The following is a 26,968-nucleotide window of genomic DNA, read 5'->3' as shown; positions in this document are numbered from 1 at the left end:
TTTCGCTTCGAGTGGTTTTATTTTGAAATTTCTCACCGGATGTTGAGGCACACAACCTCTCGTACTTCACAGCGGTGAAGTGTTTCTGCGGGTGCTGGACGAGCTGGATAGCAGCCGGATAGAAATCTGTAAAGGTAGGATTTTATTCTTTATCTCCTGAGAGAAATTCACAGGTTATTTACGAATGTTTCCATTTTTCTCTTTCTATGTGAGAATTTAACAAGTGACAATCAAGAAAATGGATTTAGATTATAGAGCATTTGAGACAGGATGCTTGTATTAGAACAGCTGGTGTCAGTGTGAAAACAGCATTACACGCTCAAAATGTATATTTGCATGTGTTTTCTGTGTGGATCGATGTGATATCTGTTTGAGGTTTAGTAGATCTGTGGTTTTGACTCTGGGCCTGTCCTGCAGGGAAGGCGTTTTCACACCGTCCGATGATTTGAATCAGGAAAAATTATCTACATTGGTCTAAGGCAGAAGCAATGGAATAAAATTCACTTAGTAGCATCTATAACAAGCTTTTAGACTGTAGTTATACGTGACTTTCCAAATATATAAGCCCAATCAGATGCTCATTTCTCATCATATTTAATTTATTGTGACGGAATAACACTTGCACCATGAGCACCACTCACCATTATTCCTCATATATGGGTAATCACATGGATATTAATGAAACCTTATACCATTTGGCCAAATAAAGGACTGTTCTGGTCCTGTTGTAGGGGAAGATATGCAATCTTTAACCATTCAGATATTTTGCCTTTGCAATGATTTTTGGAGCATGTGTGTTCCCCATTCTGCAACAGTACATCCCAGAATATAGGAAAAATCATGTTGAGAAAATTGCCTGAAGAAAAAAGTGTATCATGCCTGGTTGTAAAACATAGTTTTACTGTAAATACACCATAGCAATATTAATGTAGCTTCAGTTTTTCTTATGAATGGATACTTAACAGCTTTATGCAGCATTTGAAGTGGTTATTGGCGATATAAAGGAAATATTTTATACAGGTGAGTGAGGCTTGAATTAAGTCTCATTTAGACTATCACTTTTTGACTCTACTGCTTCATCTTTTGGTTTTAATTCTAGTTTTCATGAAGTTTTAAATTAAAAAGTCTAAACAAGAGCTTAGAGGCTGGATCAGTGTTTCCTCTACTGACGGTAATGTCACTGGCAGTCAAATCCGAGAGCACGATTGATGCATCAAACATCTGCTGTGTCTTCTGGGAAAGCGTACATCCATGTTTTCCATGACAAATACTGCCACAGCGTCATATGTGGGGTTGATGTCTTTTATTACATTTCACATATCAGTCAGTATGTTTGAGTCAGGAGTCCCTGGAGTATTCTTGTGTGACCACAGATGCAGAAAATGAATTTGCTATCATACTTGTTCTATTAGATTAAGACATTTAACATCATAAAAGTAGAGCTGAATGGTGACCTATTGTTGCATGGCTTCAGTCTGAAGCTACTTTGGTGGCTGTTTTTCAAGAAAGCACCAAAGAATTATCACAACATCAAGGATAAACCTGCATAAATAATCTGAACTAATTTATTTTCAAAGCCAAATATCACTATATGAGAATTTTCTGACATATCTACAACAAGCTGTACATTTTTAAGCTAAGGATTTATACATTTTAAAGGGCAGACATCTTCTACAAGAAAAAAGTGTTATATTAAAGGGTAAATATTTTAGTGTTTACACACTGTCGCTGTGGGGCTGTTTTTAATCTGAAACGTCCTGGATTCACCTGCCCACTTAAGCACTAACAAACATCCCTGACATCCTCTCTGCTCCCTTCTCTGCTCTCTGTTTGCTGTGGAGGAGAAAAAAAAGAAAAGGAAGAAAGAAGAGATGCTATTTTTAGAGCCCCCTCCTCTCCCCTCATCTGCATCCCCACGCTTCCTCGAAACAGAGGCACGTGATTGGAGGAGAGGGGGGGGAATGCCGTCTCAGGCAACCTGGCAGCAGCTGCACACAATGCCACTGCTGCTTCATAGAAGAGACAGATTTTTCAGTCATAGTACTTTGTAAATGTTGCAAACAAAGTGGTGCCGTAATGTAGGGATGAATGGTAAGTCAGGTGAAGTGAAGGATGCGGTAAGACCTTAAAACCTTAATATCAGATTAATTCAGGCGAAACTTGTTTGCGTGTTTCAGCAGTCCAGCTTGTGTCCCACTTTCTCCTGCCGGAGAGAAAACTAGTTCTCGACTCTGAATATTTTTAGCATGAAAAATACTACTATCTGATATTTATTGGGGTTAAAGAGAGCAGCACACAGAATAAATATGCAAACAACAGCAGTTTGCTGAAGGGGTCAGAGGTCAAATGGCTGCAGAAGACACTTGGAACAACATCAACCCCCAACAGGTCCAACAAATTAATTGGATTTGAATTTTACAAGCCTCCTGGTGGATGTAAACTCATATTGGTAGAGTATGAATTTAATATTCCTCAGAGCCCTGCTGGTTTCTGTAATCAAGTTTTGATTCAGCTCCCTACTTCTGGTGCTGTTTGTGATTCAGGGTGTGAAAATATTCACATTTAAGATCTGTGAAATCCTTTTCTGCCTTCACAGATGAGAGTCTCATTTCTAAAGCTGAATTTGCACAAGGATTTTCAGCCTGTTGGCCATGATAAGGGAGCATGTGAAGCAGTGAGTTAAGTAAAAGTTTGCGAACCTTTGCCAAAGAGATACTAAACTAGGAGTTATGGATTTTTTTTGCATACGTCAGTGCGTGTTACTGTAATTTTATTGACAGCTAAGAGGGATGTTATTTGCGCTTTTACAAAAATCTTAATCCTCTAGAGAAGCTGCACCTGAATAAATGTGCATAATGGGAAAAAAAAATCAAAATTCAGCTGCCTCCATATTCCACTTAAATCAGAGCTGGAGTAGATGTTCTTCACTGACTTTCACCACCTCTAATGTTCTCATAATGAGGGAGATGTGATGCATTAGCTTACTGCAGCAAATAAGTGGATCCATGCATGTTCAATGAGGTCGACCTTTGATCAGTGAAACACTGACACTCAATAATGTCCATATAATTTGAGTCAGAGGGGGGGATTAATGCCCAGATGAGGGAGTATTGATGTTGCTTTTTGAGAAACATTTTTGCAGAGCTGTGCATGAAGAGTAAAATTAGCAAGAGAAAAGTAATGCTAATGCTAATGTTGTGTTGATTGTTCATTGACTTATTGATCATATTCGCTTGATGCTGATGTTTGTGCTTGCTGACTTCTCCTTGAACATACCATCAGGTGGTAGGGTTTAAGAAAAGAGCAAATGGCTCTTCAATCCTCATGTTTTTTTGGGCCTTATCTTGGCAACATTTTAAAGGATTAGGAATGCCTTGATTTGAAGCTTTAAATGCAAAGAATAAACAGTTTGAATGCACTTTAACGGTGGTGGAGCCACTGGGAAGTTATACAGTTTTAGTTAAAACAGCTGCTTTCCATAAATTTGAGTAAATAAAATAAATAAACTTGAGTAATTCGTTGCACTATGTGAAAGTAGTTCCCCTAAATGGAGGCCCCCATCCATGCACCACCATGTTTCTACTCTAGCACAGAAGGGACAAACTAGCAGCATATACATTTTTGCATTTAATGAGTGGATGCTGCAAATTGTTGTGCAGATTTATACTTATTGTTCAACGCAACATTTTCTTATACTTGTCATTACTGAGGCTCCACCAGCAGAGGAAGTAAGTAAGGAAGCGATTCAGTGTAGAAGATGACCTCTTTAAATTGCTGAATATTTCCATATCTACACACTGTATCTTTAAGAAAATTAAAGGAAGTCCAGAGTTGAACTTAAATGCAGTAAAGTGTTTTTTCTACCATTGCTATTAGCTTTTACATTTCCATTATCTTTTTCTTCATAGCAGCACAGTGTGATAAATTTTCAGTTTATCTAACTGTAACTGTAACTCTTTAACAATGAAATAATTATCTGTGTAGAAATGGATTTGAAGTGTTACTCCAGTCTGCTTGATGCTCTCTGAGTGTGAACGTCATCTCTGCCAGGGGTCTCAGCAGGTTCCTCAGTAACTGTCCTTAAACAGAGAGGTGTTTGGTAGATCTGGGATCAGCTGTGCAGTAGTCGACAGTCTGTAGAAAGCCAGTTACTGCTGATGAAATGAGTCTGACTAACAGGCCGCAGCAGCACTTAGCTTTGGATCAATCAGGCTCCTGTTGGACGTCAGCCTCCTTTAGGTGACAGTTTTAGAGGAGTGTTGATGGAGTCACCGTCCAGAACAGAAGCTCACATCTCTCAGTGGTGATTGGATAAGGATTAAAAACACTAGCAGCTTCATTTTGCCCACAAAGGGCATTGTGAGGTAGCTTGAATGAATTTCTGTTGTGTTTTTAAACTTTAGTGATCTTTATCCAAATTCTGTCTTGATAAAAACCCACTGTTGTGACCTTAGAGATTTCACAGGCTTATCTTGTGAAAAAAAAATTGTATGTCACAAAGCTGAGCGATGTGGATTTATCTGCTCTCCCTGCCAACAGAATCCCAAATATTTAACCCCGATGAAAACACAGCCTCCTCCTGCATGACAGAGAAGCTGATTTCTCCTCAGCAGCTACTGTCAGGTCAATTTTGTCGTCTTTGTCACGTACGTCCTGACATTCAGCCTCATCTCAGTCTCCCATTTCTGTTACTCAAACCACAGGAGAGGACTTTCATCTGAAGACCAGTGTGAGGGGACCTTTAATGCAGCGGTCAGTGAGATATGAGGAGATGAAATGTTATCTGTCACTTCAGTTAGCTCACTTTATTGCTTTGCACCGCCATATGTACAATGATACTTTAGAGGTGAAATATAAACACAGAGACTGACAGACTAAAAAGACATGATAATATTAGTTTTGTCTTGGGACTTTGACATTTATCAAATCTCACATGGAGTCACAAGTGTGAAGCAAATGGAAGTATATCAAATTATTTTTGCCTATCAAAATGAGATTTTAGTACACTGTATGGATACTTTTCTGATGTTGAATTGAAAAGACCAATGACAGCAGTGATAAGACTTTTCATTTTGTTTATATAATCCTGGGCAAGTTAGGACTGCAAAAGTAGACAATAAGGAAGACAAATTTAACTAGAAATAGTAGAAAATGAGGAAGGTAAAATTTAATTATCCCTCCTGACTCATGTTGCAGTTATAGTATTGCTTGAGCCATTTGTAAGTTGGTGGAGTGAACGTGTGGTATACAGAGGCTATAGTCCTAAATGCCCTGGTCATAAGATCAATTCTTGATCTTGGCATTATTTGGTGCATGTCATTGATCACTGAGCGTGAAAATATCTTGAAAAAGTTAACACCACTCTTTGCAGATTTCCTTTTAAACCTAACTTACCCTGCATTTTGTGACAAGAGGTCTGTTTGCAAAAAAGCGGCAATCTTGGTTAACGACTAATGAAGCAAGAACTGCAGTTTCTTGAAAGGGACGTACCACCCAAAAGCCACTTTTATTTGATTTACTGACAGAAATGTGTGTCACTGGTGTGTCTCCAACACCGCCTAATATGAAAAAGATCCACCCACCCCCTTCTTTGTGAGTCCCTCTTTTCTGAAAAAGTAAAAAAGCTGTTTTGGAAATACAGCCCAAAATGATGTCATTTGGGGCTATGTACATCTCCAGAATGGAATGATGCTTTCATGTCTGGCAGTTTGTTTGTAGTAAAGTTACCATGGTAACAGAAGACTTGGGCTCCAGGTTACTCCCTGAAAGGGTGGGCATTTTTCAACAGGCCTGAATAGAATAGAATAGAATAGAATTGAATCTCCTCACCTTGTGGGAAGACATCAGGCCTTACGCCAGTTAGCATTGACATGCTACAGGCTGCTAACAGCTGAGTTCACATGTAAACAATGCAGCCATGGTTAAATGTAGGATCTCCAGACAAACACAGGAGAAAAAGAAGTAGAAATATCTCTGAAGCCACAAAAAGTTTGGTGTCCATGACCAACAAATGAGCCATACAAAGTAATGATCCACTCCAATTACAAAGATTACAAAAAAGAGACGAAAAAATTACAAGAACAGACAAAGAAGAGAGAGCTGCTGCAAAAGGCAGCCATAGCCAACAGGGCAGCGCCTAGCAAAAGCTATGGCTTTTCTCTTGTCAAAATTTGGTTATCTCAAGTGATAACCATCTTTGATGATATAAGTAAATCAAGAAATAATTTGGTAGCAGCCTTGGAAAATGATGAGCTTGAGCCTTATGATTTAGACTTATTAGTCATGAAAGTTTCATGATTTGATTAGTTTGAAAAGTACGCTCAGGTCGCTCTTAAAGCCCACCAGCCTTGCAGCTTTGTCTAAACCTGGTTTAACATGGAAGCTGAGTGAAAGCAGCAGCAACAACCCGCAGCCTGTGAGACATTACCATAATGAGAATTTGTTAATTACTTTGAGATTAAGCACACAGGCCTCAGTCAGTAAGCTTCTGGATCAAATGAGCATTTAGTGAAGGTTAAGCCAACTCTCTTTTCTCTGAGCTAATCGCAGAGACGCAGAGGAAAGGTTGCAGTCATCTCAGCACACGACGCACGCAGCAGACACTCAGCAGCCTCTTGTGAAGACAACAACAGTGTGTGAGTGTGTTTGAAAAGATCCAGACGCTCAAGTGTAGATGGCCATTTTTAACCTCTTCAAATCTCTACTATTATTAACTGTAGCATGCTAACATTTTGTTCCTAGGTTATCTAAAACTCTCGCTGCAGCAAATGTTCCCAAAGTTTACGTACTCATCAAGGGGAGTTATGTATTTGTTTTTTATAAAAACTCTGAGAAAAGAAAATGTGTTGAAGAAGCAGAAATGGAAAGCTGTCGTGGAAGACAAAGATAATTAAAAGTTTAGTACAATCCGAACACTGTTAGCACTTGGCTTGAATATCTATTTCTAAGTTTTAAATCAACCTATTATGCTGTAACAGAAACACTGCTGACTCAGCTTTGAGAAATTGTCGATAAAAGGGCACGTGGGCTGAAATATGTGCCGAGCTGAGTCGACACTTTGATGCAACAGTAGCACGAGGAAATGCATCTTTAATAAGGCTGGACAAAGAGGAAATCCAACTCCAAATGCCGACTGTGATCAAGTGTTAGCTCACTTCCAGAGAGTCTACTTTAGTTTGAGCTTGAGTCAGTTTTTAGATAAAGTTTGATGATTTCTTCAGTGATCATCCACATGATGGATATGTGAGAGCCTTTCATGTGCTTGTGTGTTTTCCATGTGTGTTGGCTTGATTGTATCCAGTGTTTGATTTTTGGTTTGATTAGATCAGTAGTCGAAATCAATTCATACTTCCATACACATACAGTCACTTTTTACTCATAAATTATTAATCACCATATATGACTGATGAGATGGTCTTTCTGGATATCATGAAGTTTCCTTTCCCTCTGAGAGAATCCAAATGAAGTAACTCCAGGTTTACTGCACAGTCATGAAACTTCAATATTAAGGTATACCTTCATTCTGATACTGCTGTATCAATAGATTGTCCCACCTATATTTGTCCAAGGAGAGCAGAAATGACAAACTGAACCACCTCTATTGGCTTTCAGCATGGTGTTTGACACTCTTGATCTGAGAAGATCTCTGCTTGTTAACTTACTGTGTGTCTCCTTCCACTCCTGTGTTTGTTCTTGTTCCGTGTTTCTTGTTGTGGTTTACACTCTCACCCACAGTGAGTCACACTGCAGTCCACTTCACTGCAGACTCACACCTAGACACCCAGAAAATGTGTTTGGATGCCTGTCAGGTTCAGTGCGAGGTCACAGATAATTTCAAGTTGTTTACGTCAAACACAGATAAACAGTTAAGAAACTTTGAATCATGGAGGAGGAGAGAAGTTAGGCAGACTGGCATGGATATAAACAACACGTTTGGCTAAAATATGTTGGATACTCTGCCAGAAAAAGGGAACGCATGTGCTAAAAGAGGTAAAGTACGACCATCTTTGTTCTTTCTGACTGCACAGAGACATTACACCATTAAAAAGTATAAAGATAAAATTTACATTGAATGATAAAACTAGGAATTCATTAAATGTGATTTTATCAGGATAATTACTGAGCAAAATTCTCCTCATATAATAAAATTCTCCAGATATGTTAAATTGCATGTACTCATATGATGACATGTGAAGATTCACCAGTATGCCACATCTTAAAATAAATGGATAAAGTATTTTGTAGGAGTGTTACCACACCTGTGGCATATATCATCACCCTTTGTCTTTATAGAAAAAAAATGTGAGCTGATACCAGAAATGTGAAGAGTGGCCTCTGAAACATGGCTGGAGATTCCAGAGATTAGACACACTCCAGATATGATATTTGGCAACGCTGTGGTTGGACTGTATCCTTCACAAATGTTATCATATATGAGACGTACTTCAAAATATCCACGTGACTTTTTTTTAATTTTCAAGTAAGGGTGGATCGAGCCTGGGCTGATTACCTGGGCAAATTTTAAGTGTCTGGCTGATTTTACAGGAGGCCCTTAGTATAAATGGGTTTAAAATTGGGCTTTGTCTTGGCTCTGCTGCTGGTGTGTCTTTCCCTCTGAGTCTGTTTTCATTCACCACTCTGTCGCACCTAATGTGCTACCCACAACACTGTCTGGTTGGCTACTGCAGGTATCAGGTATGTTACAATTGATTTAAGTGTAACTATTTAAATGTTTAACTCCTGAAGATGATGTCAAAAAATGTAAAAATGTAGTTTTGATGAAACATTTGCAGAAGATATTCAAGCATTTTTTATAAATCAAAAATTTTATATACATATATATATATATATATATATATATATATATATATATATATATATATATATATATATATATATATATATATATATATATATATATATATACACATATACACATATACACATATACACAGTCATGAGTAGTGGTGTCCCAATGAATCTGAAATATTGATATACTGATGCTAACATTGGGATCAGTATTGATCAGTACTTGGATGAATAGATTGATACTTAAGTTTCAGTTTCTGTTCTCTACATGTGCTCCTCTCAATCACTCAAATAGATAGATAGATAGATAGATAGATAGATAGATAGATAGATAGATAGATAGATAGATAGATAGATAGATAGATAGGCTTCTGCAGCAAAACCAAAAATTTGTTTTTGACACAGCACCAAGTAAAAATTTAAACACACTTACAAACACAGTAAATCTTGCTTTGAAAATTGAATATGTATTGATTTTCATTTTATGTTGTTTCGATTATATGTGAGAGGAAGTGCGTTTCTAAGACCACCTGTGTAATGTGGCTCTTTGTAGTACCATGCTAACTGTTTGTGGCTCTTAGACTGTGACTGGTTGGCCACCCCTGCATTAGTATAACTTATAAAAACAACAAAATGAGTTTATCCTTTGTTTTGTTGTTTTGTTGTTTATTTTACAGATGGTGTCTTTTGCAATCTTTAATACATTTCTGAACATTTTATGTACACCATGTCAGCTCCAGGCTGTATATCTGTGATAAATGTGTTGACGTCACAGGCTAAGATGAACTCCTCATCAACTGAATAAAAATTGACAGCCATGCTGCTCTGCTGCACTGCTTTGCATATGTTCTCAGAGGAGGAATACATTAAAATAAATCCTGTTATTTCAAGAACAGATTGAAATGTTTTTGTATGATTCTTGTTTCTTGTTCTTTATCATTTGCTGTTTCAACCCTGTGTGTTTTACTGGCTCCATCAGGTTCACCTCACTTCTCTGCCTACCTGCTTTTTGTGCCCTTGTGTACAAAAAGTACCAAAGTGTTAAGGAAGAGTCTATGCTTTTTTATTATTTATCGAGCATCTCTGTGTTCTTTCGTGTAAACCGATCGTCTGGAGCTGTGAGGAGGGTGCAGTTGTTTTGTTTGTGCTTTAAACCCTGAGAGTTCTCGTCTTTCGCTGCAGCTGAGAAGAGATAAGGCTCTAAATATAGAGCAGAGTGCACAGACTCTGAGGCCTGTGGGCTGCTGGAGTCGATGTGTCAGGGAGGTTCTTGAATCCTTGTAGATCTTGAAGCCTGAAACTGTTGTTACTGCTTGGTAGCAAACACAAATGTGAACATGCAAATGATGGAAGCTTTACTCTTTAACTAACTGTTTTTCTTATGAAGCTGATATTAAGCTGCCAGTACTCATCTGTAGTTTCTGTAACTTGTGAGGCCTTATAGCCAGCTGTGAGTTTTCTTATCTCTAAAGCTTACTCCTTTTATTGTTACATAATTATTTTTCTCTTTTTTTTTGTTTGGTTTTATCACTACAAATGTCCTCCAGGAAAAAGTGTCAAAAGCTGTGTGCTGTATCTGGCCTGTAACGTCCAACCCTATGACCTCTGGCCTTTTGCTCTGCTTCTCTGGGGGATTACTAACACTTCAGCTTGCCCACTCGACCTCTCATTTTACAGTTCTTTTGGGGCCAAACACAACTCTGATGCTTCTTTGATGGTGATCAGAAACACCTTTTTAAACCCGCCCAATATGAGATTTTTGTTATGCAAATTCAAGTATATTAGCAATTACACATGAAAATAGGGATGGGTGCTGAATTGGTGCTTTAATAGGTACGGACCAAATCCAGTTAAAAGTACTGGGTACAGATTCATGTAAAATCGAAAGATACCATGTTTAGGTACCTAAATACATCCTTGTGACTGTGAGGGAGTGGAAGAACAGGTGATTTACCACGCTGGACATGAACACAGCATTCCAAGGTTATATATTGAAGAACAAATATGTTAAATAAAAAAAAATTAAGGTGTTACTATGAAACAATTTTTTTTTTTTTTAATCACATAAACGCAAAAAAGTATCGAAAATTGGTACCGTTGATTACAGATACCAATTGCCAGGTACTGGGCATAGGTACTGTATCATCTCAAATGTGAAAGGTACCCATTCCTACATGAAAACATAAAAAAAGTTACCATGTTTTTATTTTTTCTATATGCTGCCCAGGGAGTTTAAAGTCCAGGTATCCACCAAAAAACAGTCTGAGGACGCGGTCACACTGGCCAATCGTATCGTGCCTAAGCACGCTTCAGCCCTGAAGCACGTTTGGAATGGCCAGTGTGACCGCAACTGTGCCGTGCTTGAGCACGATTCGCTTCTGTGCTTCGACACGCTTCGAAGAGGTGGGCTTCGGCACGGTTTACTTAATGCATGAGCACAAGGACGTGGACAGCGCGTTCAATCTATTACGTATAATTACCGTGAGCGCATCTCTCGACAATCATTTTAAACAAAGCGGGGGTGTTAGAGGGCTGTGTCGGGCGAAAACAACTCACCATAAGTCCAAAAGTCTCTAAAGTTATAGCAGTGCTCTCTGTGTCTCATTGTGCTGACTCTAATGAGATCGTGCTTCATGTAAACAGACGCTTCACAATGACGTAGGCGGGCCGTGCGTGTGTGTGATACCCGCTAAAGTCTGGTTCATGTAGGGGTAGTGTGACCGCTGGCCGTACTCTACAGCTGGGGAACAGCGCTGCAGGGGGGCAATCATCCTTAAGCACGGCACGGTTTGGATGGCCAGTGTGACTGCGCTTTGAATGAAGGGTCCCATTTAGGTGTTATTCTTGTCGTTTTGATCATTTTTAGTTTGAAATTATAATATTTTTACTCAACCTCCAGCAAGAACTATGAAACTTTTGCAGAGAGCATCACCAAAAGAGTGTTCATTGTAATCTCATATCTTGTATACATGATGCTCATAGATTTGTCACTAACAAAGTACCTGCCGGTCGATCTGATGGACTTTAGGTTCCTGGATCTTAAGTTACCCCTGTCATATACTTACCTCTTAGTGGTGTCATTGTTGGCGTCATTAGTGAAGTCGTGCTCTCTGACTGTAACTTCAGCTGGAAGGTTGAGACTCCTGGTCTAAGGGGGAGGTTGACTAGACCTGTGTAGAACAGGAAGTCCACACCAGTACCAGTGGCTCTGGCTGTGGCAGAGGTCAGACAGCTCAGTCTTTTTGTCTGTTGGAATGGTCAGTGTGTCAGATTGGGCACCTGAGGTTGTTGTAAAGATAGAGGGACCTAGACAGAAAACTATGAACACAAAATGTCTCTGTCCAAACATTATCATGGACGTTGTGAATAATAGGCTTCATGCTAATACTAATAGCAGTTACTCACTGTCACTCACAGGGTCGATGAAGTTGATTTGCTTTTCCCAACAGTCTATTGTAGGACTCCCTTGGCAACACATCATCAAGGCATCAAACTTTTTCTCTGTCTCATCTCACAGCCCTAACTTTATCATTCTTTTGTTACTCTCTGTTGACAATTGTGACTTTTGTGCATGCAGTGCCCTCTGTGCTCTCATTCGTCAACCTCTGTTACGTTAGGCAACACGCCACAGAGGGCAAAAAGGAAAAATTAAACATGCTGGACTCGATTGTCTTTCACTGTGACACACAATACAGGATAAAAATATTTTCAGGACAGAAGGGTACTGAGCTCTACATCTACCAGACAGGGCTATAATCATATTTATAACCTGTAGTCAGACCCCTTCTTCAGGTCTCACACCTCTCTGAACTTTCCTGCTTCTGTCTGTGTTCAAGCCATGGCTTTGGCTGTTGTTGATCAGCTCAACTGCAAAGACACTGAACTGAAATTAACTCTAGGGGAAAGTAAATGCTTTGACAGAACTTTGCTTGTTAGGAGATAATAGTGTCATGTAGTTTGATGATGATATAAACACAGAGCTATTGGAGTTTAAATAGTTTTTCATGCTGTGAATACTAACTGCGACATGACCTTCCTATTCAGTGAAGTTATTCTTCACACGTTCACGACTGATTGTGACAGATTGAGCAATTTACCTCTAACTTTTGGCCACGTTGAGGAAACTCTGATGGGTTTTCTGTTTCCCCCTTAGCATCGCAAAATGCTGCTGTGATTAATTACCACCAAGCAAATGTTCAAAGTTAAAGCCTAACTAGTTAATCACTATCATCTGTTATGCTGAGTCAAACTGATGCTGGCAGAGAACCATCCGTTATTGGAGCACACAATACATTTATGACCTTTTCTTGCTTGAAAACAATCTCTGCTGACTTTTAAAAGCTGATTTTAGTTTTTTATGTGCCTTCTGTGCCCAGATGGAGGCTTACAGCAGAATCTCATCCCATTCCTTATCCCACTCTGCAGTCTATAACACCATATCTGCATCTGAATCTGCAAATCATCTCACACATTGCAGCTTAACGAATTTCCAATTATGTTGTTGGACCTTTAAAACTCTGTTAGAATAACACCCAGATCCCCTGAAGAGTATGGTTGCATTGGTTTACTGTATCATGCTCGTTCTTTATTCTCATTTTGTTCTGTTGCTTATGGTAACATTCTTTAACGGTGGTGATTTTTCATTTGTTGCAGGAATCCAAACTTTAATCCATCAACTTTTATAACTTTACTGCACAACTGAAATTTGTGCTCTTAGGAAAGGTCACATTTTGTCTTTTGACAGCCCTCATCCAGAGCTGCTGCAAATCCTCTAACTGCATCGGCTCACATGAAATACACATCAAACCAATAATGCTACAGTAGTCGTGGTCAAATTGTCAGACTGAGTTTTTATTAGTTTATCATAAAATTACTTTATATAGAAACAATTGATGTGAATGAGAGAATCCAGGTGTGTGTTTTGTCAACCTGCACAGCTACAGCAGCGACACGCTGTTATCATTCAGAATTAAACACATCCAGTTGCATAATGCACAACTTTAACTGCACTGTTATACATCATTAAACCTCATTATTCACACAAGTGCAGTTTCATCAATCAAGCCAATTCAAACTAGAGCTTTTAGAAAGTCCTGCCAACACATAGTCATTTGGAGGCATCATGGGAAATCCTGTCATGTCACTTAGAATAGAATAGAATAGAATAGAATAGAATAGAATAGAATAGAACTTTATTTTCATTGTAACAAGTACAACGAAATTGACGTCACAGCAGCAATCAAGAAAACAAAAGTAAGAAAGTGTATAGAAAGTGCAAAAAGGTCCATAAGAAAATAGATGATGATAGCTTGTCCATCATTCTCCAGTTCAGCCAGCCTCCACCTCCACAGGGTCCAGGACTAATCTTCTTCAGCAGTCTGTTCAGTCTCTGTCTCCTATATCCTGTCTGCTCACAGCAGGCTCTTCCAATATAGCCATATAGCATGATGCTACTCTGCCTTCTGGTATTCTATCTGTTGCTGGGTTAGCTTGGCTAGCTCGTCCATCTTATTGGAGATGGATCTTGCGTTCCAAATAACGATGGATGGAAGGACAGGTCGATGTCGTCACTTCTTAGCTCACACCTGAGAACCAGCACGTTGTCCTCACCTCCTTCTCCTCACCTTGCGGGAAGACATCAGGCCTTACACCAGTTAGCATTGACATGCTACAGGCTGCTAACAGCTGAGTTCACATATAAACAATGCAGCCATGGTTACATGCAGGATCTCCAGACAAACACAGGAGAAAAAGTAGTAAAAATATCGCTGAAGCCACAAAAAGTTTGGTGTCCATGACCAACAAATGAGCCATACAAAGTAATGATCCACTCCAAATACAAAGATTACGAACAAGAGATATAAAAAATTACTAGAAACGGACAAAGAAGAGAGAGATGCTGCAAAAGGCAGCCATAGCCAAAAGGGCGGCGCCCAGCCAATGGCCAATAGCCAATTAAGTGGAATAAATGAGACAACCTCACCATCGGCTCACCACTTCGCTGGTCCCCTCACTTCAAACTGAACAGTAACATCTCTTTTATTCCCCTTAAATGAATCTCAATCAATCTTAATGTATGCAACAGTTCATGTCTTTCAGCTTTCAGATGTGTGAATTTTGCAATTTTTTTTGGATGACTCTTGCTTGACTGTCTATTTTCTTATCTATTTCTGTCCTCAGATGGCCTCAGCAACAGCCACCTACGGGCAGAAAGAGTCCTCAGACCAAAACTTTGACTATATGTTCAAGATCCTCATCATTGGCAACAGCAGTGTGGGTAAAACCTCCTTCTTGTTCCGCTACGCTGACGACTCCTTCACGCCAGCCTTCGTCAGTACGGTGGGCATCGACTTCAAGGTGAAGACCATCTACAGGAACGACAAGAGGATCAAACTGCAGATTTGGGTAAGACGTTTAGCTGAAGAGATTTAATAAGACGACAGGAAAGTAGTGAGGAGTTACTCTGTGATTCAAGGTCTTTAACTCAAACTTCCTCACAGCATGAGATTTGAGGCAGACGATCTGTGTAATATGTTTTTCCATCACCATCTGTATTATTTGACAAACTAATGCAGGTAGAGACTTAAAGAGCTTTAAAAGAGACGATGGGACTTCTTGGATCCTGTGGTGTCAGATTGCATCAATCAAAGTGTCAAATGTCAGATAGTCACGTACAGGAAACGGCATCTAATAACAAATCTAACATGCAAGCAGCAGCCATTAGCTATCTTCAGTCTGAACAAACAATCTAATTTTATGCCATTGATTGAATAAACCACTGATCAGAGCTGCCAAGACCTGTTGTTCAGTTATATAATACTGTGTCATTTGCCAACTGTTGTTATAATCAGATATTGTGTTGCAGTTTTAAAAGAAAAAATGTGAGAAAAAGTCTGAGTTCATTTAGAACAGGGTCTTAAGTGTGCATCCTCTATGATTTCTGAACTCCTTAATGACAGTAAGCTAAATATGTTCTGCCTATTTAACAGAATAATAGATCATTGTCATATACTGGACTATTCAATATGATGATAAACATTTTCTGCAGTTTTCTGACATTTCAAGGACTGGACAGCTAATCAGAAGTATAGAAAAAAATAACCAAGTTTTATTCCAGGAGAATATGTGTGAGACACAGTCCTCTCGTGACTACCTTTAAAAGAGAATTGTGCACGATTGTGAAAATATTTCACCATAAATTACCCAAAATCTCATTTTGGGTGAAGTGGTAGTTTAAAGCGGTCTGGTGAGTGTGAAAAAAGAGTGTCACAAACACTACCAGGGCCAGGATTTTGATTGTGGGTGGGCCTCCAGAAAACTGGATGGGCCAGTTAAAAAAAAGCACAAATGTGAAAAAAGGTTCCCTTGTCTTTGTTGCTGGTTTGAGGACGATGACTCAGTAGCCAACCTGCGTGACTCTTGTGTCGCTGTCCTCAGCTCAGTGCTGAAGTGAAAAAAAAAAAACACTCACCTTGGCAGTAAGCTTAACTTTATCTCTCTTAAGTGTTCAGTAGCCAACACAAAAAGACTGAAACTGATTAAGATCTTTGGAGAGTTTGTTTCTCCATTTACTTATTCAGCCCAGCAGGCAGTGAACTGTATACATTAATTTAACTTTAACCATGTCTCCTAAAGCTATCATAAATCACAACGATAACTTGTCGGAGGTAATTTTCTTAAAATGGCAAGATTTTCCTGCATTTTGGTGCATTTTTTCATGAATTTAAATGAAAACAAGCTGCTTTGCTTCGCCATGTTTAAGGTAAAGCTAAGCGTTTTCCTCCTTCTGTTTAGAGCTTGATGCTTGAAATGCCGACGCGCGAATGTCATTCATCTTATTGGATGACTTGCTGGTGACGATCAGCCTGAGGGCAGGCTGATCGTCTCTCTTGGATCAGAGATGAAGAGACCACACGTGGGGGTACAATCCACTGGTTGGCTGAGAAGCTGTGACTGCATAGTCAAAATGGATCGGCACAGGCCCACTGGGGCCCAATAGTAGCGTTGCGAGTGGTCACAAAGCTCTCTCAAATCTCTTCTGATCTTGCTTGATCACCATGTCAAAGTTAGGCCTTTATTTTATGTTTAGTTGTAAAATGCTACATAATCAATTTGACACAGCTGGTTTGCAGCTTAACCAAAGGCATTTATCATAAAACAAACAAAATCAGCAAATTAGTTTAAAGGTCCTGCAAGGTGTTTTTAACTGGTTGTATGAAAAAAAAACACTTCTGTCAATTTTTAAGCTATTATATGACCCCCCAAAAAAGCAAACACAAATCAGCATTAAAATTAGCTGCAGCTGTGAAGTCTTTTTTTTAATGTCTGAAACCACTACATTTGAGAGGAGGAGTCGGTTAAGGAATCTAAAGCACACTGCCAATTTTATGTCTTTTATGAGTTGTCACAAAGATTATTAAAAAGTGAAGCATTTGTCCTGGCATCCATCACAAACTCAAGATAAGAAGTACGGCTTGGTCAACAGGGGGCACCAAAATGGACACAAATGGAAAGTTCCTCACAGGAGCTTTAACTGACCCATCAACTGAGCTCTGCTCTTTTTTATGGAGTGAAAGTGTCAGGTCTAACTGCATTTTCTCACTTTACTACTTCAGTCATGTGTTATTGTTAAAGTTAAAGAGTTGTTTCATGTGGCAGTGAAAGAGACAGAAAGGCGGTAAAAGTGTCATCAGTCTGACTGGAGCAGACAGTCATCAGTTGTTCCTTTTTGTTGAGGAAGTTGCATCAAATGATGCACTAAATACCCTTGTTATTGAGAGTGTGCACGGAGCCAGAAGCAGAAAGTCTGAGTAATCGGAGAATATCCATAACCAGCTTTGTAATACCATTTATCTGAGAATAAAGCTTCAAGCTGTATCAAGCCATCTTACTCAAAGATTCGCCTGGGTATAATAAACACGGGTGAAACCCTGAAGCAGGGTGAGTTGGTTAGCTGAACACAGCACTAGTTACTTGTAATACTCCTTTGAACCCCTGAAACCAACCCTGAATGTTCCCTTACAGCAAATTATGCAGCAAATAACATTTCATAAGGGATTTCATAACAAGTTAAACTGAGTTATGTGCTGCTCAGTGGAACACTGCCTGTAGGGAAGGCTTATTATGCTAGCTGTCCTCATATCTCAGTGCACTCATACATTTTCATGCGGCTCTGTGCTTTCTGCACCGTCGGATGATTATAATATATATTAGGATCAGTAAAATCAGTGAAAAGGGCCCATCACAGGTTGTAACACTGATGTGCCTCCAATATCGGGTGCTTTACTTCATCAGATGTGTGTTTACTCTTGAGACCTCGCAGTAAACACAGTCACAGAGCGGAGCAGATACAACAAGCTCCCTGAGGAAGCTGCTGTTTCTGTATCACGTTGAGCGTTCAACCTTTACTACACGTTCTGCAGCAGACTGAGCTGTGAGAGAGAGCATGGCACAGTGTGTGTGTGTGTGTGTGTGTGTGTGTGTGTGTGTGTGTGTGTGTGTGTGTGTGTTTGTGTGTGTGTTTGTGTGTGCAGTGCTGTCTCTGTTGTCAGCCTTTGCCAGGTCTTGCCTCTGGTTAGGACGACATAGTCAGCCAATCAGAGCATGAGAAATAGATGACTGGGTGCTACTCTCCCCTCCCCCATTACTACACAGACCCCCCTCTGCACGTGCATGTACACACACTCATGCACACACACACACCCATCCCCCATCACTCAGCAGTTCTCTCAGCTGAGGCTCAAGTTGGAGAAAAATGAAAAGTGTCAACACACATTACAAATATTCATACATTCATACTGTGTGCAGATAAGCCTGTTTATAAAGATCATGTATTTAATATATGTGTCTCATATATTATCACACACCAGCTAAATAGACAGGATTACATATAGCGTAATCTTGCAGTATCCATCAGTACCATAAGCCACATCATGTTGAGAGACATGATCATATCATCTCACTATGAATGCTGCCATGTCTTTGAATCACATCAGTTCCTGTTTCTCTACAGGCTTTAACTATAGTAGACATGTTGTTTTTCTCTTAAGATCAAAGGTAAAATTTAAATGTGGCCTGCTGTAATCAATCTGGAGTGGTTGGATCTAATGTGGGTGTAACATCCATACTTCATGCTTGCAGCCACGTCGGACCTTTTATCTCAGGGACAAAGATGATATCTTAATAAGGAGGATAATGACAACGCTTTAATAACACAGGCGTAAAGGTAAAAGCAAGATCGGATCATGAGTCATCTGCATGAAGAGGACAGATAAAGATCACATTTTAATACCAGGTGTAGGGGTGTGTGTGTGTGTGTGCCAGTGAGGAGCAGAGTGGGCTAAGTGCAGCGCTGATTGAAGACATCTCCTTGAAAACACATAAATTAAGCCTCTGTAAGGGCACAGAAAAAAACAAAACTACAATGAGCCTTCAGTTATTATCACATAGTGCTGTCATAAAGTCCAAAAACAGGTTTCAACAGATTGTCTTATTGTACAGTCGACTGTGGCATTCCTGTGTGTCAAAAAATGATTGTGTATATAGCCTGATTTTTTCCCTGTTAAAACCGTTTCCAGTGCTCATGGTAGTATAATGAGACTCCATTGTGTTCGTTATGTAACAGCACTCAGTGCTACCTACACTGATGTTTTAGGTATGGAGCTCTCATCCCGAGAGGCCTGCAGCAATGTGGACCAGAAGGACATGAGCTGCAGAGCATTGCAACTATGATATGGAGCTACAGCTCTCTGAAAATAGATGTTACACATTATGTCCTCTACTGGGACCTGAGCAAGGTTATCAAACCTTAAGTTGTTGTTTTTTTTAATTATTCAAACTTAGTTTTTCATCTTGGTTGGTTTCTCTTCTTTTTGAAAATTCTTCTCTTAATTCTTTGTTAGTTCATCCTTCATCAGTTTTGGAAACAGATGTCAGTCTTGCTCTGCTAATCTCCACAGACTGATGCTCCTGGACCAGCAGCTCAGCTCACAGTTGGGTGTAAGGTATCAGGAACACCAGGCTTTTATTCCCTGAGCATTCATTAGAGTGCAACACTGAAACTAAGCCTTACCTGGTTATTGCCCAGGACAGAGAAATGGCAAACAAGGAAGGAAGAAGCAGGATCACTGATTGAATTTTTTTTTTTTTTCCAAAATCACTCAAGCTATTTCAGCAAACATCTTTAGTTCCTTTTGTTGCATATCTTTGCCAAAGTTTGAGATAGTAAAGATCAGTGTAAATGACTCATGTTTTTCCAGTGTAACAGCAGATAGTGTAAAAAAGGATTCTTGAATGCAGCTTTGTTGCAGCTCTCTTCAAACACTATTTTATCATTTTCCCTGCCAAGTTCATCGAGTTCAAACTTAAAAGCTGTGCTACTTGTTGAATTTTTCAGATACATTCAGTAACTTTCTGGGGCCTTTTCAATCCTCTATATTGAAACTGTAGAAAGTGTGAGGGGTCAGAAACAAGGAGAAAAGAGCTTGGAATGACATCAGAGGGGCTAAGGAGGGGAGATGGAGCCAGGGCTGCTGTTTCGAGGGCCTCAGTCTTTGTATGGGGGTTGTTATTTAAGCGCTGAGCAGGAACACAGCACTTGAATTAACTTTTTTATGTTGACTGATATTGATTTATTCTGCCACCAAAGCTTTTAGTAGGCTGCAAACTTTTATTTTACTTTCCTCTGCAGTAGTCAGCAGCTCTCCAACAATGGTGCTTTTTATAGCATAACTTAACCAACAATAATAATGAAAGGAAATTGGCTGCTAAGTGCTTTTATTTAACTTTACTTCCTTCACTAAAAGTACCTATCATAAACCATGGCACATCAAGTCGACATCAAAACACCTCCAAGAAGCTGAGAGGAAGGTTCTCCAGCTCGTTGAGTGTCTCTTCTCAGATTACTAGGCTGAAACTAATCCTTCTTTTCAGGTTGTCTGCTTTAATAATACATCTAAGTTCTACTCCTCTAAATCAAGATAATCTCTCTTGATTTAAGGTAAACAGTGTCAGAGGATTAGAATTCTTGCACTTTTTAGCATATATCTCTAAAATTAATGAGTTAAACTTTTTGAGCTCAAAAACATCCTCTAACAACATTAAAAAAAATCATTATATGGGAAATAAAAATACAAAATGAGTGATTAAATACTGTGAAAGGAGATACATGTAGAGACCCTTGATGTCAAATAAACTTATTTTGTTCACAGCACTGTTTTCTGTAAATAGTAAAAGTCAGCAGAGTGTTAGCTGCTAGAAAAAATATTATCTAGCCTGCCAGTAGTTACTGTAAAAATATATAAATGAAATAAAATTCTGTGTAATGAAGAAATAAAAACATCAATGTTTATTTTTTCTCTCTAGGATACGGCGGGTCAGGAGCGTTACCGCACCATCACTACAGCCTACTACAGAGGAGCCATGGGCTTCATCCTCATGTACGACATCACCAACGAGGAGTCATTCAACGCTGTCCAGGACTGGTACGTGATTGGTTGGACTAGAGTGCAATCTGACACCACAGTTACAGCTATACCTGAGAGAGGGGTGCTGTGTGGATGATGGATCGAACGGTGTCTTCATTCAGCAGCAGGCTGGAAATAGATGCAAAGATACTGAAGATTGATTAGTGGGGCAGAGGTTCTGGCTCAGGTTTCTGTGTGTTTTGTCGTGTCCACAGCTTCCTTTGTGTTTGCAAATCAGCCGGATGCTGCAGAGATCACAATCCTTCTCATTTTTTCTCCTTGTTTGGATTTTGGCTCCTGAGTCTTTGTCAGAAAATCAGTTTGATTATCCATCATAAAAATGTTCAACATCAATCCTCATTTTCTTTTCCTGAACCAATCCATGTGGATGTACTGTTTCAGACTTTTTTCTTTTCCCCCATACTAGACGTGGTTCTTGTGCTCCCTCTACAGTCCACAAAAACTGTTCTGTGGCTTCTCCTTTAAGAAAGCACAGAAATAATGTTGCAAGCTCTGCAGATGAATTTATACTTAAGGTATAAGTGTGAACAGAAGTTATGATTATGAGCAGACAGTAAAAGTAGTTTTTACGCAGAAAGTGTCATCTTATCATAAATACAATAATTTATATAACTGGATAACCATTATTAATGCATTCATGTGTTTATGAATATTATTGTTGATAAATATAGTGATTCATTTGCCTTATTGTTGAGTAGCTTTGATTTGCCTCAGAGTCTATTTGGCCTATCATAAATAATCATTTATTTACTTTCTAGTTTGTCTTACATATCTACTTCACTGTCTAACTGACCAACTACTCCTCAAGAGGAAATTTAGTGTTCTCACTGTGCTGAAACATGCAGCACACACATTAGTTAAAACACTCACAGACATGCACGAACAGGCCCTTTGAACACGAGCTAATAAAGAGATGCTGAGGGAGGGATTGGTACCTTTGTCAAGGGCACCCCAACAGGCAGCTCTCCAGCTACAAGCCCAACTTCCAATCTTGGTCTTTAATGGGGCTTAACCTGGAATCCCTTTCAGACGGCGCATAGAAGTGATGAAGAATAAAGAAAAAACTACAGTGAAACTACCTTCTTACTTTACATTGTTGCCTTTCACCACTGCCAACACAACATGGGGGAAGTGGACGCACAGTAGGAGAATGAGGGAGTCATGAATGAGGTTTACTGTACAGCACTGAGATAAGTAACCACTGACTAATATTTTCATTGAGGAATTTTTGAGACCACATCAGAGCATTTAGACCTTTATTATGTACAGTATGTCATAACTCAGTGCTTATTCATCTGTCAGTTACCTGCAGCTCTGAATGACACATCATGAATCCTCCAGTCTGTCCTTTGTTGGTGCATCCGGTTTGTTAAGCACTAACGCTGTGCCAAAATACTCACAGTGAGGTAGACAGTGCCTGTGGCAAAATTTTGACTCTAAGTTTCAGTTAAGTGTCTTATTTCGTATCAGATTTTTGATTGAGTTTAATAACCCTCTCCTTTTGCCTGGTGTGGTTTGTTCTCAGGTCGACTCAGATCAAAACGTACTCGTGGGACAATGCTCAGGTGCTTCTGGTAGGAAACAAGTGCGACATGGACGATGAGCGAGTTGTTGCTGGAGACAGAGGCCGGCAGCTGTCTGAACACCTGGGTAAGTCTGTTCTCCACATGCACAGTTTTTATCTTTTATCTGTTATTACAGATATTTCAAGGCAGTAGGATTATCTTCTACTGGTCCATCTTAGCTGCAAGTGGTGTTAAAAAGTGTTTCACAATGAGTACTTTGTTTTAACTCCTAAACTAAGATCCAGCTCTGATAATAAATCTGTATTAACCCATCCTGACACTGTCCTTCAACATGTTTCCTCTCCAGGTTTTGAATTTTTCGAGGCCAGTGCAAAGGACAACATCAACGTGAAGCAGACCTTTGAGCGCCTGGTGGACATCATCTGTGAAAAGATGTCCGAGAGCCTGGATGCTGGAGACCCAGCCGTCACAGGGGCCAAACAGGGGCCTCAGCTGACAGAGCAGCCTGCTCCTCCTCACCAGGACTGTGCATGTTAAAGCCGACTACTCAGCCTTTTACCCTTCTTCTTCTTTCTCCTTTTTCTCCTTCAGCTAGACACCGGGGGACTTGGGTCCATTCCTCATCACCCATCTCACTCACTATCCTGCTTCTGTCTGTAATTGAGTTAGGATCATTGGCTGTGGGGCACAAGAACGAGGCTTCAAAGAGTCTGAAATGGTCGTAGATATCCATGCAACAGTGCTTGAAGAGTGTTTTGTTGAAAGGTGTTTTCTCTTGATCAGTTCAGGTCTGATGCCAAAGCTAGTTCAATAAAATCAAAGAGTTTCAGACACTTTGCAGCCCCGGTTCTTGAAGGCCATCTTCTGCTGTCTCCCTGTTCCTCAGTGTGGTTTTACAAGAAGGATTTGACGGCGTCCAAGTGCCATTTAAATCCTTCCGATGTTTACAGTACTTTGTTTCATGTCAGTCAAATATCTCGAAAACATGTCAGCCGGAGTTCTGAACATACACATAGTCACAAATACACAGATCTGTTTTTCATTTGCTGTCTCAGCCCAGTTACATGGTTGTTACAGGTATTTGCAGGTATTTTGTTTTAACTTCTCATCATTTGTCTTTTTTATGTTTTCATGTCTTTTTATAATCTGGTGCCCCATTTATTCTTTCATACATTTAACACTGGGCGAGGGAAATATGAACAAGAAAGAGCTAGGTCAAAAAAGGCAAAAAAGAAAAATCAAGAGACACCTTTTATTTAATTATATTTATTTCAACTGTAAATATAAATGTTGTGCAATATATACATATATATATATATAATATCTACAGGTATGCATATCTGGAAATGAAGTTTAAAATGAATGAAAATCTCTAAGGGAAGTGTGACGTGTAAGTTTTCTGTGCTGCAAAGTTATAACTCCTTACTGAGGGAAAAAGGAGTGGATGACCCTTTAAGTCTAAATAACAAGTCAAACAGTAAATTCTTAAAATCCAATCTAATAGAGCTGAAATTTAAAGATATCTGGAAAGCTTCTGAGGCTACACAACTGAAATATGTACATATTAAGGTGTTTTTCATTTGGCAGATAAAGTCCTGCAGGTGTGTTTCTGTCACAGCTTGATGAATTCAAAGTCTTGAGGTTAAAAACAATGTGAAAGTTACAACTCATCAGACTCGAGAAATACTTTTAGCTCTGCTGCAGTTATTGATCAACAATTTTCCTACATGTAGTCGAGTGAGTTTGGAAGAAATGAACAATGTTATTTTGCTGAAATTTTTTATGGTATTTTGTCTTTATCTCATAGTTTGAGTCCAACAGAGTGAAAGAAAAAATCATGAAAGAGTAGTGTGACATATTACCAACATGAGTGAGCAAGATCAAGCGGGTGGATTGCTATGACATGGCAGAAATCTTGGATCAGTTTGCCAACAGAACAAGCAGGTTTGGTTTGAAGAGTCACCAAACTGTGCTTATTTGAGACCCTTTTTCATGTTTTAAACCCAGTTTGTTCGATTCAGAGTCCAATCTGTTCAATCTCATGTCCAATCTCATGAGTTAAATGACATTATTCTGAAATGCACATTTGATGGAATTAGAAAGAACAATGTTTTTTTAATCTCTTCACCTGGGATATTATGCAAGGTCAAGCTAGCATTCAGTGATTTTAAGTTGGAGTCAAACTGCTCATCATCGAACTTCTTCTGAATCAGTATTATTGTTTGTGATGTTATCTGCACTGCTTAGTCTTTCTGGTTAAGTGTGGAGAGTTTCAGTCAAATGTGCATCATGCAGGAGGCTGGAGGCTCAAATGACCAAAGGTCAGTTTTCATTTACAATTCAGGAATTAGATGAAAGATTTTGAAGTATTTCAGCACTGTGTAACCAGATAACTCAGCTGTGTGCAAGTCAGCTATTGAGTCTACTTAGCACCACTCACTCTAGGTTTACCCCTCATCTGCTTAATGCTGGGAAAATGTTTGAAGGCTAGTTTTCGTCTGGTGAAAAGTGGTTTGATGATTTTCTTCTCTCCACCTCACCCAGCACTGCTGTCGAAGCGACTCATGGATTCAGCTTCAGGACATCAGAATGAGCCTTGTTACCGACCCTGTGAGTGAAAATGGTAATAAAACACATGTTGTTGGTGGAACAGAGTGGTTCACTGATAATTTTACTGTTGCTTTATTTCAGCCTCGCAAGTTCACAATGCTACTTGAAAATTTAGTATTCTATTGTTTACAGTAAAAACAGAGATAGATAGCCCTGTCAGAATCAAAATGCAAGGCTCCGTAAAAAAAACACTGCTGTAGTCAAGTTTAAAGACTTAGAGATCACAGCTAACCTGCTTAAGAAAAAAACTTAACATTTTGAATCTTAAAAGTCCCCGGTCAAAAAAGGTTTTTGGAGAAAGGTAGAGATGATGATGACAAACCTGTGGTCATGCGTTAATATTTGACTTCTTACTGGTTGTGACTGTTTCTTTTCCAGTAAAACCCAAACTTTGAAACTGTTCTCCTTTCTAAAATGTCTTCCTCTCTATATAAACCAGATCTGTAAATACTGTACCTTTGAGTCATATGTGTGGATTGTGTTGTATCGACTCAGGCTTGCGAAAGAAAAAAATACAAAGAAAAATGACCTTATAATAAAAAAAGAGAGACGGCTAAACCCTAAAAAAGAGCTATGTTGTTCTGTAACTGCATTCGTTTTTAGGCCTGCTTGTGAATGAATGTGTCACTCTGTTACAAAGCAATACACACAACAGTATCTACACTAAAAAAGAAATGCCATCCAGCTTGGTAGAGGTTGCCGACTTTAGATCTTCTACTAGCACGCAGAAACTTGTTGGTCTCGTATCACTGCCTCTACAAATCCTCCTCAGTTTGGGCCATTACGATGAGAGAATATGCTGTGGATGTTTTTATCTGTACTTTGTGGTAAAACAATAAAAAGTTACTAACAATCAGATGATTCCTGTTTGATGTTTTTACATTTAACTGTAGATTTTAAGCGTGACATAGTGTATGTTGTTTTAGCTCAGACAACAGGATCCAGAACCATTCACATTCAGATGAAATACATTTGGTATCGGAGTCATCTATGGTAAGTTCAGCTGATGACTGCTGCCACCAACCTCCTTTTTGATGGAAAATATTCAAATACATGTCTCCATGAAAGGCCCAAGAGGGCGCTGTTTCACTTTTTGTTGCCAGTCAGTGTACAAATATTTGATTTACTGCAGCAAAAAAAAAAAAGAGATAGTAAAAATGATGTAATTTAAAAAAGTCTTCCTCCTGGAGCTTGTAAAAAAATATGAATATGAATTATTCTTCTATAATTCTGTTATTTTTAATCTTAATGGGACTTTCTGTGCATTATTTAGGTAAGGATTATGGACATGTTGAAGACAAACATATGAACGATGTGTGTTGAGGGTTGCTGCCTCTGCTCAGCCTCAGCTGAGCTAAACCAGTGCGTCTCTCATGATATGATTCTTGTATCTCAGGCTATGGAGGCCATAAGGGTTTTGCTGTCATTATGCTAAGTTTTTATCTGTTATTGGGTGAGTGATTCCTCAGCTGAGCTAAACCAGTGCGTCTCTCATGATATGATTCTTGTATCTCAGGCTATGGAGGCCATAAGGGTTTT

The 26,968-nt window shown here is 39.2% G+C and overlaps 1 protein-coding gene across 1 annotated transcript; it reads left to right on the top strand.

Annotated features, from left to right (window-relative positions):
• Nucleotides 1-34: 34 nt before the first annotated feature.
• rab3ab (RAB3A, member RAS oncogene family, b) lies at nucleotides 35-26,285 on the top strand. The gene is made up of 5 exons (XM_074667825.1): nucleotides 35-134; nucleotides 14,989-15,213; nucleotides 21,172-21,290; nucleotides 22,819-22,943; nucleotides 23,166-26,285. Exons 2-5 carry the CDS (start codon nucleotides 14,989-14,991, stop codon nucleotides 23,354-23,356), a joined length of 660 nt encoding a protein of 219 aa, XP_074523926.1. The 5' UTR covers nucleotides 35-134; the 3' UTR covers nucleotides 23,357-26,285.
• The last annotated feature ends 683 nt before the right edge of the window (nucleotides 26,286-26,968 follow it).

This window comes from Halichoeres trimaculatus, unplaced genomic scaffold, assembly GCF_033239565.1.
Source record: "Halichoeres trimaculatus isolate MK-OKI-2021-1 unplaced genomic scaffold, fHalTri1.1 fHalTri1_scaffold_4, whole genome shotgun sequence".
Lineage (NCBI taxonomy): Eukaryota > Metazoa > Chordata > Actinopteri > Labriformes > Labridae > Halichoeres > Halichoeres trimaculatus.
This window is presented reverse-complemented; position numbering and strand designations above follow the sequence as displayed.